We start from the raw sequence: 14,253 nt of genomic DNA, 5'->3' as shown, positions 1-14,253 counted from the left end.
CAATTCAGGTTTTTGGCACGCTCCAGAGTCAACATCACTGGAGTAATCCATTTAAGAATGAAAACAAATTCTGTCTAGCTTACCTCAGTTAGTTCTTCTATAGTAGCTCCTCCTGACTTTTTAGCAACTTTCTCTTCTATTGTAGGTGGAGGTGCAGGCTTTAGGTTTGGTGGTAAAGGAACACCAGCCTTAGCACACATGGCAGCTGCATTAGCTTTGGCTATTTCAAGTAACTGAGCCTTATCTGCAAGAGGAAAAATACAAAAAGCAGTTTTCCTGAAAGGCTATATATTTTATATTATCTAATGTTTTACATGCTAAAAAATTAAAGGCATCAATTTTCTGCCCCAACTTACAGCTGTGATGAAATCATTCTTTGGCTCAAAGAAATAAAATGCCCCAAATTTAAAAATTAAGTCCGTATTTAGCTTCCCACTCAAACACTATACAGAACAGCTAAACTACACAACTATAATAATCACCCTGCTATACACGCTAAGTCACACACCTGCCAAAGCCTACTTTATTTTCCAAAACTATGGTGCCCCTTAAATTACTCTCCTTCTAAATCTCTTAATAACATTTTAAATCACTCTTTGAGCCCAATTTCAAAACTGCCACCATTTCAAAGTAACAAGTCTTAAGTCAGAATTTAACATTCCTCTCCATTGTGCTCCCAAAGTACCTAATCTGTACCAGTAACTACAGCAATCATCACATTCTGCTCTTAAGCAGTTTCACTACTTGGTAAAACAGACATACATGCATTTTATCTGTCTCTTGTACTAGCTCATAATCTTTATGTTTTTTAATAAAAAAGAACTCAAAAACCATCCGTTAGACTGAATTATTCTTCCCTAGGGTTCTGTCTAGGGCTTTTTCTTTAGACTACTCTGACCTGGAAATGTCCAATCTACTGGGATAATGACAAATTATCCATTAACAGTAGTCATACATTATCCATTAAATTTTAGTCACCTCTACACACTTAAAAAACCAGGAGATATTAGAACACTTCATTTTGTAAAAGACAGACTGAAATCACTAACTCCCCACATGCAAAATTCCCTACTCACTTACATTACCCATTATACCAATCAGAATTATCTTCACAAACATTTAACAGTTCTATATGCCATTTAAGACATGGAACTATTTAAAAAAGAAACGTCTGACTTCAGGCTTATAATTACACTGCTGCTGCGTCATTTCAGTCATGTCTGACTCTGTGCAATCCCATAGATGGCAGCCCACCAGGCTCCCCCGTCCCTGGGATTCTCCAGGCAAGAACACTTGGAGTGGTTTGCCATTTCCTTCTCCAATGCATTAAAGTGAAAAGTGAAAGGGAAGTCGCTCAGTGGTATCCGACTCTTCGCGACCCCATGGACCGCAGCCTACCAGGCTCCTCTGTGCATACGATTTTCCAGGCAAGGGTACTGGAGTGGGGTGCCATCGCCTTCAACGCTTAATTGAACTTCTACTTGCCATTTTTAGTTATGGTATATGGTTCAGGCAGAAAGAAAACATTAAAACATGGAAATACTTTGGTTCTATATATTCCAAAGCAAATCTTTTAAAGCTAATTATAAATGTACTTATTCCCACATTTTCTAAACAGAAGCTAATTACAGTAACTTATAGAAATAATTATCCTAAACCAATAATCCCCAATATTTCATTAAACTCACAGAAAAAAAATCAGATTCAAATCATTCTTTAACACCATTAAATTTTAAAATGACTCACTCAAATCTGTGAGACGTTTAGGTGATCTGCCTCTTTCTGAAGACCTGGATCGTTTGCGACGGATTGGAGACCTGCTAAACCTTCTTCTCAAGGGTGTTCGTGATCGCCGTAATCTGACTGGTGATATACTGAAGCTTCGTCTTCTAACGACAGATCTTGATCTTCTCCGACGGCTCGGGGTGCGGCTCCGACGGCTCGGGGTGCGGCTCCGACGGCTCGGGGTGCGGCTCCGACGGCTCGGGGTGCGGCTCCGTCTGCTAGGGGTGCGGCTCCTTCGGCTTGGGGTGCGGCTCCGTCGGCTCGGGGAAATGCTGAAGCTCCTTCTCCCCCCAGATCTGGATCTTCTCCGACGACTCGGAGTATGACTCCGGCTCCGACGACTTGGGGTGCGACTTCGAGCTCTACCTGTTTTCCGGTTATCCCTGGAGCTTGATCTTTTTCTTTTTCTTTCCCTGGACTTGGATCTGTGCTTTGGAGATCTTTTGCGCTTCTCTTTTGATACAGATCGCCTTCCTCTAGACTTTGATCTTGACCTGCTGCTCCTCCTCCTGCGTCTTGATCGTGACCGTGAACGTGTTTGAGAGCGATGAGACTTAGACTTAGATGATCTCTTCCTTGCCCTAGAACGAGATTCACTGGTGCGCTTTCGTGATTTGTGTTCAGAAGACTTGGAACGTTTACTTCTCGACCTTAATGAAGAGTCTCTTTTCTTCTCTTTCTCACCTTTGTCACGGTTCTTGTTTTTCTTGCTTTTTTCATGTGTGTCCTTAACTTTTACAAAAATTTCATAATCATCTTTTTCCTCTGAAGAGGACTCTGAAGCTCTTTCTGGTATACTAATTACAACTGGACTGGCAGCAGATTTATCCCGTTCCACCTCACTCGAAAGTAAAGGTCCTTCAATACCAGCTCTAAGGTTTGTAAGACGTTCCATGTCCTTAGGAAGTAATGGTCTCACTAAATCAGCTTCATTAATATCATCAATGCTGGCAGGAAATCCTGAATCAGACAGTATCTCTTTAGTAGTGAGACATACTTCTTTATCTTCTCCACTACTTTCTTTAGGACTGACAGCAGCTGCTAACGTCTGGTCACTCTCCTGTACAGGTAATGATCCTTCTGCATCCTTATTAATAAAATTATTAGATAAATCAGGATGAATGTCTTTAGCAGGCAAAGGTCCCTCTATGTCAGCCTCACTGCCACCACTGGGGCTGGTGGAAATTACCATGTCATGTTCAGTATCTTGAGTAGTTAAAGATACTTCACCATCATATTTACTAACTGAACTGAGAGCAGATGCTGTGCCAAATTCAAGATCCTTACCAGTTGCCACTGCTTCAGGTTCAAGGACAAGGGAACCAACAGAAGACAGAGTTCCTCCTAGCTCAGTTTCACCAATACTAGGACAGGTATCCAATACTGTGCATTGTTTAGCCTCACTCGTAGGCAAAATTGTCTCTTCACCAATTTCACCAACAGCGCCAGTGCTGGCAGCAGACACTGTGCTACGTTCCATTTCTTGAGCAATTAAGTGATTATTTATGTAAAGGTCTGTATTTATACAATTTTCAGTTTCATTAGAGCCACTCTTCAGGAGTCCTTCAGCACGTGGCTCTTCATCTGAATGCATGGCTATCTCCTGCAGGCCAATCTCTGAAGCAATATTTTGATCACCAGATAGTAAATTCATTCCTTTTATAGTACTAGACTCTAACATTACTGGTGTAGACTCTACAACTGTCTCAGTTGGTATTACTTGAGTCTGCTCTGAGACAGTGACAGGAGGGTCTGAAATTGTCACAGTGGACTCTTGGATACAACTAGATGGTTCTGCAACAATCACATTAGGTTGAAGGATGGACACCACTGGTTCCAGAATAGGCACAGTAGGCTCCAGGGTAGAAACAACAGCAACAGTAACATGCTCTGGCTCAGACAGGGCCAGGGACTCTGGGACAGCCTCAGCTGGTGGGTCCAGGACAGCCACAGCAGGAGGGTCCTGGACAGCCGCAGCTGGAGGGTCTAGGACAGCCTCAGCCTGTGGCTCTAGGACAGCCACGGTTGATGTCTCTGAAACAATCCCAGCTGGGTGCTCCGGAACAGCCACAGATGGCAGCTCTGTAACAGCCATGGCTGGCAGATCTACAGTGCTCTGTGATGGCTCTCCAACAGGTACTGCTGCCTCCAGCAGAGACACAGATACCTCTGAGGCAGTCTGTCCTGAAGCCCTCATGGAATCGTAAGTTTCTGCTATCTCTGACATAACAGAAGGCTCTGATGTTAACACAGTTGGTTCAGCTGATGTTGTGGGAGTTTCAGACACCAGGTAAGTCACTGGTGTCTCTGCAACAATTTCATGCTCTTCTGCTCCAACAGCAGACTCTACAGGTGCTGACATAACTGAAGACTCCGGCTCTAGCGGTGGTTCTGGAACAGTCACGTCAGCTTCTGATGCTAACACTGACGGCTCTGATGCTGACACTGAATAATTAGCAGTCACTGCCAAAGGCTCCGCAATCTCACTCTGACTCACAGGAGGTTCAGGCAGTGATACAGACTCTTCAGGAGGTAATGCTGGCACCTCAGCAGACCATGTATTTTCAGCTGTTAATGCTGACTGCTCAGTGGCTAACACTGGACCCTCTGGTGGTTCCTCAGGAGGCAATGGTGGTGTCATTGGTGGTTCTTCAGGTGGCAATGGTGGCATTGTTGGAGGCTCTTCAGGAGGCAAAGGTGGCACCATATATGCCTCCGTATATGTATCAGTGTAAGAATCGGTGTAAGAATCAGCTGCCATAGACATCATTGAACGATCAGCAGTATAAGATGACATCATAGATCGGTCAGCTGCAGAGTACGATGACATCATAGACCGGTCAGCAGCAGAGTATGACGACATCATAGACCGGTCAGCACCCATGGACATCATAGATCGGTCAGCCATTGGGGACATCATGGAGCGCTCGTAGGCTGACATCATAGAGCGTTCATAAGCTGACATCATAGAGCGCTCAGCCATAGGGGACATCATAGAGCGCTCATAGGCTGACATCATAGAGCGCTCGTAAGCTGACATCATAGAACGCTCAGCCATAGGGGACATCATAGACCGCTCATAAGACATCATAGAGCGTTCATAAGATGACATCATGGAACGTTCTGCAGCATAGGACATCATCATAGAACGTCTAGATGCTAACATCAGGGGTCTAGGTGCTAACCTATATGGCCTGGGAGCTATTCTATAGGACCTGGGTGCTATCCTATAGGGTCTAGGTGACATCCTATAGGGATCAGGAGTTAGTCTGTAGGGATCATGGCCTAATCTATAGGGGTCCTGCCCTAACCTGTAGGCATCATGACCTAGCCTGTAAGGGTCATGACCTAACCTATACGGATCCTGAGCTAACCTGTAAGGATCCTGAGCTAACCTGTAGGGATCAGGAGATTTTGAACCCAACATAGCAGAATCTTGGGTACTAGATGCTAACATCTGGGCATCCATGGTACCAGACGCTAACATCTGAGCATCCATGGAGCCAGAAGCTAACATCTGAGAGTCCATAGTGCCAGAAGCTAACATCTGGGAGTCCATAGAGCTAGTGGCTAACATCTGGGAGTCCATGGTGCTGGTTGCTAACATCTGGGAGTCCATGGAGCTGGTGGCTAACATCTGGGAGTCCATGGAGCTGGTGGCTAACATCTGGGAGTCCATGGAGCTGGTGGCTAACATCTGGGAGTCCATGGAGCTGGTTGCTAACATCTGAGAGTCCATGGAGCTGGTTGCTAACATCTGAGAGTCCATGGAGCTGGTTGCTAACATCTGGGAGTCCATGGAGCTGGTTGCTAACATCTGGGAGTCCATGGAGCTGGTTGCTAACATCTGGGAGTCCATGGTGCTAGAGGCTAACATCTGGGAGTCCATGGTGTTGGATGTTAGCATTTGAGAGTCCATGGTGTTGGACGCTAGCATTTGGGAGTCCATGGTGTTGGATGCTAACATATGGGTCTCCATGGTGTTAGAAGCTAACATATGGGATTCTTGGGCCATCAAGGGATCCACTCCTACTGTTACAGAAGTCTCCCCCACTAATGTAGTAGGCAGCTCCTGTGCTACCGTATTATAGGATTCCAGCGCTGTCGTCGAGGGCACCTCCAGGGACTGCGACACGGTCATCGTTGACAGCTCCGTTGTCACCACAGACTGAACAGAGATCTCCAGCGCCACAGTTGCCACAGGCTGCCCAGGCAACTCTGGCGCCCCAGGTTGCCCTGGCAACTCCAGCACCCCTGTTGCCAAAGGCTGCCCCAGAAGCTCCAGTGCTCCAGCTGCCCCAGACTGCCCCGAGAACTCCAGTGCCCCAGCTGCCATGAGCTGCCCAGGCAACTCCAGTGCCCCAGTTGCCACAGGTTGCCCCGACAACTCCAGCGCCCTAGTTGCCGAAGGCAGCCCTGGCAACTCTGGCACCCCAGTCACCGAAGGCTGCCCTGACAACTCCAGCGCTGTCGTTGCCACCGGCTGTCCTGGCAACTCCAGCACCATTGCTGCCTCAGGCTGCCCCAGCAACCCTGTTGCCGTTGTCACCTCTGGCTGCCCAGGATGTTCCACCGCTGTCATCCCCACAGGCTGCTCCAATTCTGTCGTCACAGGTTGTTCGGTCAACTCCATTGCTACTGTTACCACAGGCTGCCCTGGCAACTCTACTGCTGTTGTCACTGCAGGCAGCCCTGGCAACTCCTGTGCCATCACAGGTGGCTCTGGTACCTCCTGTGGTGGCTCCAACCCCATGGATGGTGCTGGAAGCCCTGACAATTCCTGTGACAACTGTGGCACTGATGTCACAGAGGGCCCCGCCAACTCAGGCACTGCTGTCGCAGGGGGCCCTAGCAACTCAGGCACTGGGGTAGAAAGGGGCCCTGGCAACTCTGGCGCCGGGGTAGCAGAGGGCCCAGGTAACTCCAGCACTGGAGTCACAGGGGGCCCCTGCAACTCCGGCATGGAGGTCGCAGGTGGCCCCGGCAACTCCATCACTGAGGCCACCGACGACTCCTGCAGCTCCAACGCTGTGGTCTTGGGCAGCTCCAGCATCTCCTGCGGTCGTGTCATGGATGAATCTGCAATCTCTGATGGTCCTTCTACAGGCTGCTCTGGCAATCTTAGCACTTCAGCTGCTGACGACTCGGGAAAATCCACTGTTGCTGACGTGCTCGGCTCAGGGTGCACCTCAGTAGGTGTCTCTGATGACACAAGAGCTTCTGAGAGCTCTAGCACTTTTGCTACTGGAGGCTCTTGCAACATGATCTCCGATGGCTCTGGAGGTGTGCTCTCCCAAGATTTCTGCACAGATTTCATCTGACACTCCACCGACACTGTTACCACTGGCTCAGATGACTTTAGCACTACTGTTGTTGTAGGCACTGGTGCTGTTGCAAAGGAATCCAGAATCTTTGTTGTGGATGGTTCCAGCATTACTGCCACAGACTGCTCTGACTGCACTGAGACTACTGATGTAGATCCAACTGACAGTTCTGTATGTTTTGTAGCTGGCGTCAGAGTTTCTAAGATGTGTGGCTCTGAGACCTCCATCGAAACTACAGGAGGTTCAAGCACAACTGCGGGAGATTCATTGGTGTCATACAGGCCAAATGCTCTTACAGAATGCTCCAGTGCCATCTCTGAAGGTTCAGAATCAAACTTCAAGAAGGAATCCGATTCTATGTTCCCATCGTGATGTGATTTCGGCTTTGACTCCGATTCTTCTGACTGTCTTTTATACTTTTTCTCCTTTTCTTTCTTCTTTTTCTTCTTTTTATTTTTGTGCTTTTTATGCTTCTTCGACTTTTTGGTAGGAATTTCATCAGTAGGATCTGTTTGGACAGACACACATCTACTTTTTCTGGATGCCTCCTTCAAGTCTGAAATTAAGGAAAATTAATAATGTCAAATATTCCCCAAGATAGATTTAGATAAATCATATAAACAATACCTTACATTCCATGTTAAGATACCGTAAGACATCTCCTGTTAAATAATTTTCCATAAACCAGCTATCTGAAGACTGGCACCTTTGCAATACTACTTCTACAACTAAAGCCAGGGTTAAAAATAAGTTCTTAATTTATTACAAAAGTTCTTAGAATTAATTAAAATGTATTTTTCCTAAGTACATCTAAAACAATTATTTTCTCCAGCTCTCAATATACAAGTTACTTAAACTACACTTACAGATGAACATCTTTCATATTATTAACTATCAGAATTCCTAAAAATACATATACTCAATAATTTTTGTGACTATTTCATAACCCCTATTTACTCATACAAGAAGCAATGTGGCACTGGCTTTAGAACACACTGTCTGCTTTTGCATACTGAATCAATGCACCACTCAATTGCTGACACTGTCTTTCAGAGGCAGAGGACAAACTGAGTTAAAACATGCCAAGTACACTGAATAATGCCTGCCATCAAGTAAACCCTCAGCAAATGCTAGGGAATGCTTTTATAAAGAATGCAAAGGTCTGAGCAACAAACGCAAAACATGGAACCTAAATTCTCACTCATGCTGTATTCTCAGAAAAGTAACACCTCTTCATTACTCTTCTAAAATTACTAAGAAGTTAACTTACAACCCTTAAGAAATTAAGAACATTTCAATCTGCATATCTAAACCAAAAAATGGCTTACACTTTATTACTAGATGAGATTTACTCTAATGCCAGTATAAAATCTGATAAACCTTAGTGATCTCAGAAAAAGATCATCAGAAATCCAGGTCATCAAGAGTATGGAAAAAGTGAATCAACACATGACAAGATCTGTTTCAAATCATTTTCTACTAACTGTTTACATTATATACCAAATCTACATTATACTTCAACAAAAGTTGCTCAAGTCATGAATCTAAGCATGGCCTAGTCTATACTATTTTTTTAAGCCATACTCTGTACTAAAAAAAAAAAATTTTTTAATCCATAAAATGTCTCCATTTCCAAAACTAAGATGGTTGATAAGTCATTTCTAAGCACCAGTTATTTAATCAGTCCCCCAAATGCTCAATATCCAGCAATGCTTCCTCCCCATTTATTGCACCTTTAAAAGTAGATGCAAAAACAAGGTAATCTCTAAGTCTGAGCTTTTAAAATAAAACTTTCCAGGGTTTTAAAATCATTACAATTTGGTCCAGACTCCTATACCTTCCAAAACTTGACATTTACACAATTTTTCAATGAAAATCCATATTCAAAATCCTGGTACTAAGGCAGCACAAGACTGAATCAAATACAGTTATATTCCACCAGTAAAGCAAACAAGTGCAACTGTATTTTCAAAAAATGGACATAAACAAGTGTTCAGTAAATCAGTTAAATTAAAAATTCAACTTACTGACATTTTAGATCTAATGAACATCTTAAATACCCTGCAATCAGAAATACTATTATTTAACTATTAACTATTTTTAAAAAGTTAGCTTTCAAGACAGGTAATTATCTTCAACTTACCTGGCTTATATCGTAATTCTGTATCTAAGACCCCAGAAAGTACTTCCTCTATCTTCTGAACTATGTCTTCATTTGGTAGGCTCCTGGCAGAGGCAGCTGCATCACCTGCCTGGTTTCCTTCAATAGGTGTGTTTGTTTCACCATTGAGCTGTCCTTCACTCCTTCCACTTGACAAGAAAAGTTATCAAAATTCGTTAATAATTCTACCATGACATATAAATATTTGTAACAACTTATTAAAAAAAAAACCTCATATTATTCATACATTTCACCATTTTGTATTTAATTTTAGATGATATTCGCCTTTTCCCCATCAACGGTGCTTCCGTAACACTACTTACAGTTGGCACATTTTTATTTTCATACAATTTCTTAAAGTTTTCAGAAGTGTTAAAGTTAAGAAAATCTTTAAAACAGGTTTCCAAGCTCTTTAAAAAAAAAAAATTAAATACTCCCCAACCAGCATATTTCAGGGGAAAAAAATTACTAAGATCACAATCACAAAACCAAAGAAAAACACATTACCCTAACATTATGGTAAATGCTATAGTGACAATAAAGCTACACCTCTGGATGGATCACAATCACCATCAGCAATATGAAGGAACAAAAATTTAGCGACAGACATTTAGTCAAAAGTATAACTGGTAGCTTCAAATCAGGTTGAAACTCTTCAGTTACTGAAATGCCACAATATTGAAAAGAAAAAATACACTTATATTGTTTTCACCCAGTTACCAAAAATCATGTAAACCAATTCATTTATAGTAACAGTCAATGAATGAATCACGTAACATTTTCAATTTACAGGAACGGAAGAATCTTGACAGAAAATACATTTTTATATATCATTTATTTTTATCACTTGTCACTTGTACTATTTTGTATAAATTTACAAAATTGTTTCAAAAAATGCTTTCACAACAGTATGTGTGACTTACTGTAATTTAAGCTTTAACAAAAAAATTCAGTAGCTTTTCCTGTTATTAAAGAATATCTGGTTTTCTAATACAATGAATCATACAATAAATATTATTTAACATTTATTAACTATTAATTAGGGTCACATGGTTCTACATTTCTAAACTCATTTATCCCCACAAACTCTGAAATCAGCACTATCGTTCTGATTTTTCAATGAGGAAAATGAGGCCCAAACAAAACAAAACAAACCTAGCTGAAGGTTATACATTTATTAAGCAGTAAAGCTGGCATTCAAAATCAGAGCTCTTACTCCTAACCATCTATGTATAAAAACTTAAAGCTATTTAAGTTATCAGTCTCCTCACTCAAAACAACATACATAGAAAAAAAATGACAAACACACAAAAGAACTACAGCTCACTAAAACAGCAAATAATCTTGACATTGATAATATATAACATTACTTGAAAAGAAGCTGAATATTCCTCCAGTAATACACTGCTTTATCTACTTTTCTTTTTAGACTTTCTTCCTGGACTTTCTTTACATTTTTCCTAAGCACTTACACTGTGCTTACCTTACTAAAAAATCCACGGATTTAAAAATCAGAAAAGTAGGGATTAAAAAAAAAAAAAACAGGCAGTCTATAAGAAAGTAATCATCTTAAAGCTCTCCGGATGTTCATTCAACGACTGAAAAAGGGTGGAAATTTCAAGGCACCTAAATATCAATACAATCCTACAATAAACAGAATTCTATGGAGCCCGGAAAAATGTTCCAAAACCTACTGAAACCATGATAAAAGTTCACAATACAGAGGTGAAAAAAAAAAAAAAAAAACACACAAAACAAGATGACCACATTTCACAAAACACGTGCATCTGTGTGCACAGGAAAAAAAAGTGAAAGAACATAAAGATCAATAACCATGTGTTTTAAAATTTGTTTCTCTATTTTTTCTAAACTTTCTATAACAATAAAACTTCTAACAAAACCTAATTTTTAAAAGGTACAGAAATAAGACATTACAATTAGCAAACACAACTACTGATTGCATGCAACTATTAAAAAGTTTCCAGGAAAATTGTATTCCCTTAGCTCGGGTGGTTTCTCACCATCCTAAAAATAACTAGCATATTACAAAATTTCAAAAAGCAACTAAATCAATAAACAGATATATTTCCCACTTAAAAAACAATGTATACGCAAAAAATTCTAGCAAATCTATATCATTACCCCATAACCTTATGTTAATTGGAGCATTCAGTTTACAACTGAGTTTCCGGCTAATTTTCAAATTCACCTCACGTCTGATTCTAGCTCTCAACTTTTTAAAACACAACTAACAATGCATTTGAACTCGGAACAAATGTTTACGTTATACAAAATAAAAATACAAAAAGACAACCACTAAATAACATGACCCAAGCGATTTTCCTTTCTGAGTAAGCAACTATTTCTTTGAAAGTCTCTTCCCATTCAAATTGTAGGGAACCAAGGGTAAACTAGTAGCGATGACAAAAACAGCGTGTTGGTCAAATAGGTCAATCGGGGCAGAGGGAGCAAGAATATTTAGACCAACACACGAACTCCACTTTCCGCTTGCTAAATTTAGTAATTACTAGTAATTCAAAGTCTCCTTCCATCCTGGCCTCGAATATTCTGTCAAAATAGCTAACGTTAACTTGAACTGTTTTTATTTAAATTTCTAATCTACCAGACTATTTAAAATGCTACCTGGTGGAAGCCACAGGACATTAGGACCCAAATAATCTTCTCAAAGGATCCCGACCCCCAAGTGGTCCGAAGCTTGCAATAATAAAGCGTATTTAAGATTACTCAAGAAACGGCCGTTAGACCCCTTTCCGGTCAAAGACACCGGCCGGCGAAATGCGCGGAGGCGGAGAGGGGGAGGGGAAGCGCGGCGGCAGAGCTGAGGAAGGAACTAGGCCCATCCCCGGTGGACAAGCAGGCCTCCAGTAGCTACACGGTAGGGGATGCCCGAACAGGGCAGAAGGCTGAGCATCTTAACTCGGTTCTAGAAGAGAGAGCTTGGGATTACCTCGGAAAGGGCGAAGTTCCTCGCCGGGAAGGGAGGGAGCGGATGGGGGTGGGGGGGCCGGAAAATGGATCCCAGGCCCAGGCGGGGCTGTAGCCGGGCCTGAGACGAGCAACGACAGCGTCTCCGAAGAAAGGTTCCATGGAAGGCCCCGCGGGGTCCCAGCGGTCCTTTGGGAGCAGAAGAGTCTGAGGAGAGCTTACCTTGAAAGCTCCTGTTGAATTTCCCGGAATTTACTGACCACGAAAGACCTAAAAATCTGCTCGATGTTGGTCGCCATGGCGTCCGCTCCGTTCTCTCAACTCCTCCTCACCAGTCCTCCAGGCTCCCAGCATGCCTCGGGAGGAGGCGCAGCGGCCAATTCCGTCTCTCGCCGTCCTGATTGGTTCCTGCGGGAGAGCCAGACCGGTACGCTCCGCCTCCGAACCTATCAGCGAGCACGGCCCCGCTCTCCTCCGCTGTTTCTGAGCGTTTGGGGTAGAGCTGCTGACGTTTGCGCCGCGCACGACTGTGTCCGCCATGTTAGTGACTGACGCAGGCGCCATTACAGGAAAAGTCTCTCTTGAGGTGGCTGTGTCAGCTTCAGTTGTCAGTTTTCAACAGCGTTCGGGGGTGGGGGGCCCGTTTTAGAGGCTTATTTTAGCCACTAACTACCCGAGATTAAATTCCGTGAGGAAAGGGAGCGGGGAGGGCAACAGGGTGCTCCAACATGTCTCCGCGTTTCGGCAGGGGAGATCCATCCGGGAAAGCACAGTATCAGCGCCTGCCCACCGTACGAAGAATAACTTTTTCATCCCCCCGCATCTCCCTCCCATGGCATCCTATAATCAGCCTTTTTTTTTTTTTTTCCATTTTAGCATTGGGTCAGAGGTCACGAGCCAGCTGAGCTCAACCCCTGGTGCATTCTAATCTCGTCAGGAGCCAGGCGCATCACGAGACTTTTGCACAGTAGCCGGTCAGTTCTGATTCCTAAGCAACACACAAGTAGCTGAACATGGGTTTAGCATTTTGGCGCTCCCCACCCTCAGAGCTCAGGAGGTTTTAGGGAGGGGAGAGTAGATTTTACGTGGCACCTGGTACCACAGAATTAAACACTGGAAACCAGTAGGGTTTAAGAGATTAGCTCCGGAGGGGAGGTTCAGGCCGCGCCCGAGAGCGGGAGGGCATCGTTCTTGATTACTTCGGGGTGGGGACCACGGGCCGCGCCAGCGAATAGGGAGGCGAAGCCAGTCGAGGGCGGGGTGGGAGGGCCGTGCGCGCCGGATTCCGCGCGCCCAACTTCCGGCGTGCGTGGAGTACATTAAGATCCAGAGCGCTCGGCGAAGGTCTACGCGCGGACCCCCAGGTCACCCAGTATAGCCGGGTGAGTTTCCTCCGCCTCTCAGTAAAGTTGCTTTACGGTTTGGCTTGGCGGATTTACTCTCAGGCGTGAGATGAAACTGTCTGAACCGGTTTGGCTGCAGGAATTTTCATCTTATTTCCACATGCCATGGGTGAAGGTTGGCCATGTGCTTTTTCAGTTTTAACTGAGGTTTACAATGGCTCTGTCATTTTCTCTGCTTTAGGTGTAAGGGCCCTTTTTGTACCTTTATGCCTTTTTTAATGTCATGCACCAGAATTGCATATTTTCTTGTTAATTCCGTCCTTTGTCTCTAGCAGGTTACTTAATCCCATTTTGTAGTTGGTTTCTATGTTGTGTTATTCACCAAGTCTTTTGAAATGGCTTTTCTTGGCTCTCTAATTCTCTGTTATGTTATCCATTTAGACGACTGAGGCCCAAGAAGGTTAAGTCCCTCCAGGTTTCCCAGCTAGTAAGTCTTAACCCTATCCCAGGTCCTCTGACTGAAGGGCTCCTAGCCACTCCTGGATGTACATTCCCTCAGTCTGAGTCCTAAAACTATTTCAGAGACCTACTGCGATAATCCCTTCACTGCCCCTGTAATTCACACTAATGTCTTCTCTAGATTTAAAGTATATTTATTTCAAATATTTCAGTATACATGGCAAGTCTGTTTTCC

General features: G+C 43.6%; 2 protein-coding genes across 11 annotated transcripts in view; one reads left to right on the top strand and one right to left on the bottom strand.

Annotated features, from left to right (window-relative positions):
* SON (SON DNA and RNA binding protein) overlaps positions 1–12,712 on the bottom strand; it is a 31,322-nt gene extending 18,610 nt beyond the window's left edge. For all 7 annotated transcript variants that reach the window (XR_005718987.1, XR_005718985.1, XR_005718984.1 and 4 more), the window contains exons 1-4: positions 12,439–12,712; positions 9,253–9,419; positions 1,747–7,665; positions 84–244 (exon numbers count right to left, since the gene is read on the bottom strand). Coding sequence is in view for 4 of the 7 variants with exons in the window: in XM_040228415.1 (XP_040084349.1) it covers positions 84–244; positions 1,747–7,665; positions 9,253–9,419; positions 12,439–12,515 (6,324 nt within the window). In the remaining 3 variants the exon portion in view is untranslated. The remainder of the gene's footprint in view (positions 1–83; positions 245–1,746; positions 7,666–9,252; positions 9,420–12,438) is intronic.
* Positions 12,713–13,104: 392 nt separating this feature from the next.
* Positions 13,105–14,253, top strand: part of GART (phosphoribosylglycinamide formyltransferase, phosphoribosylglycinamide synthetase, phosphoribosylaminoimidazole synthetase) — a 28,528-nt gene continuing 27,379 nt past the window's right edge. For 2 of the 4 annotated variants that reach the window (XM_040228459.1, XM_040228448.1), the window contains exon 1: positions 13,105–13,190. The gene's annotated coding sequence lies outside the window, so the exon portion shown is untranslated. Of the gene's footprint in view, positions 13,191–13,499; positions 13,599–14,253 lie in introns of those variants that run through there. The other 2 variants (XM_040228439.1, XM_040228467.1) reach the window with 1 other exon arrangement.

Source organism: Oryx dammah, unplaced genomic scaffold (genome assembly GCF_014754425.2).
Source record: "Oryx dammah isolate SB20612 unplaced genomic scaffold, SCBI_Odam_1.1 HiC_scaffold_2, whole genome shotgun sequence".
Classification (NCBI taxonomy): domain Eukaryota; kingdom Metazoa; phylum Chordata; class Mammalia; order Artiodactyla; family Bovidae; genus Oryx; species Oryx dammah.
This window is presented reverse-complemented; position numbering and strand designations above follow the sequence as displayed.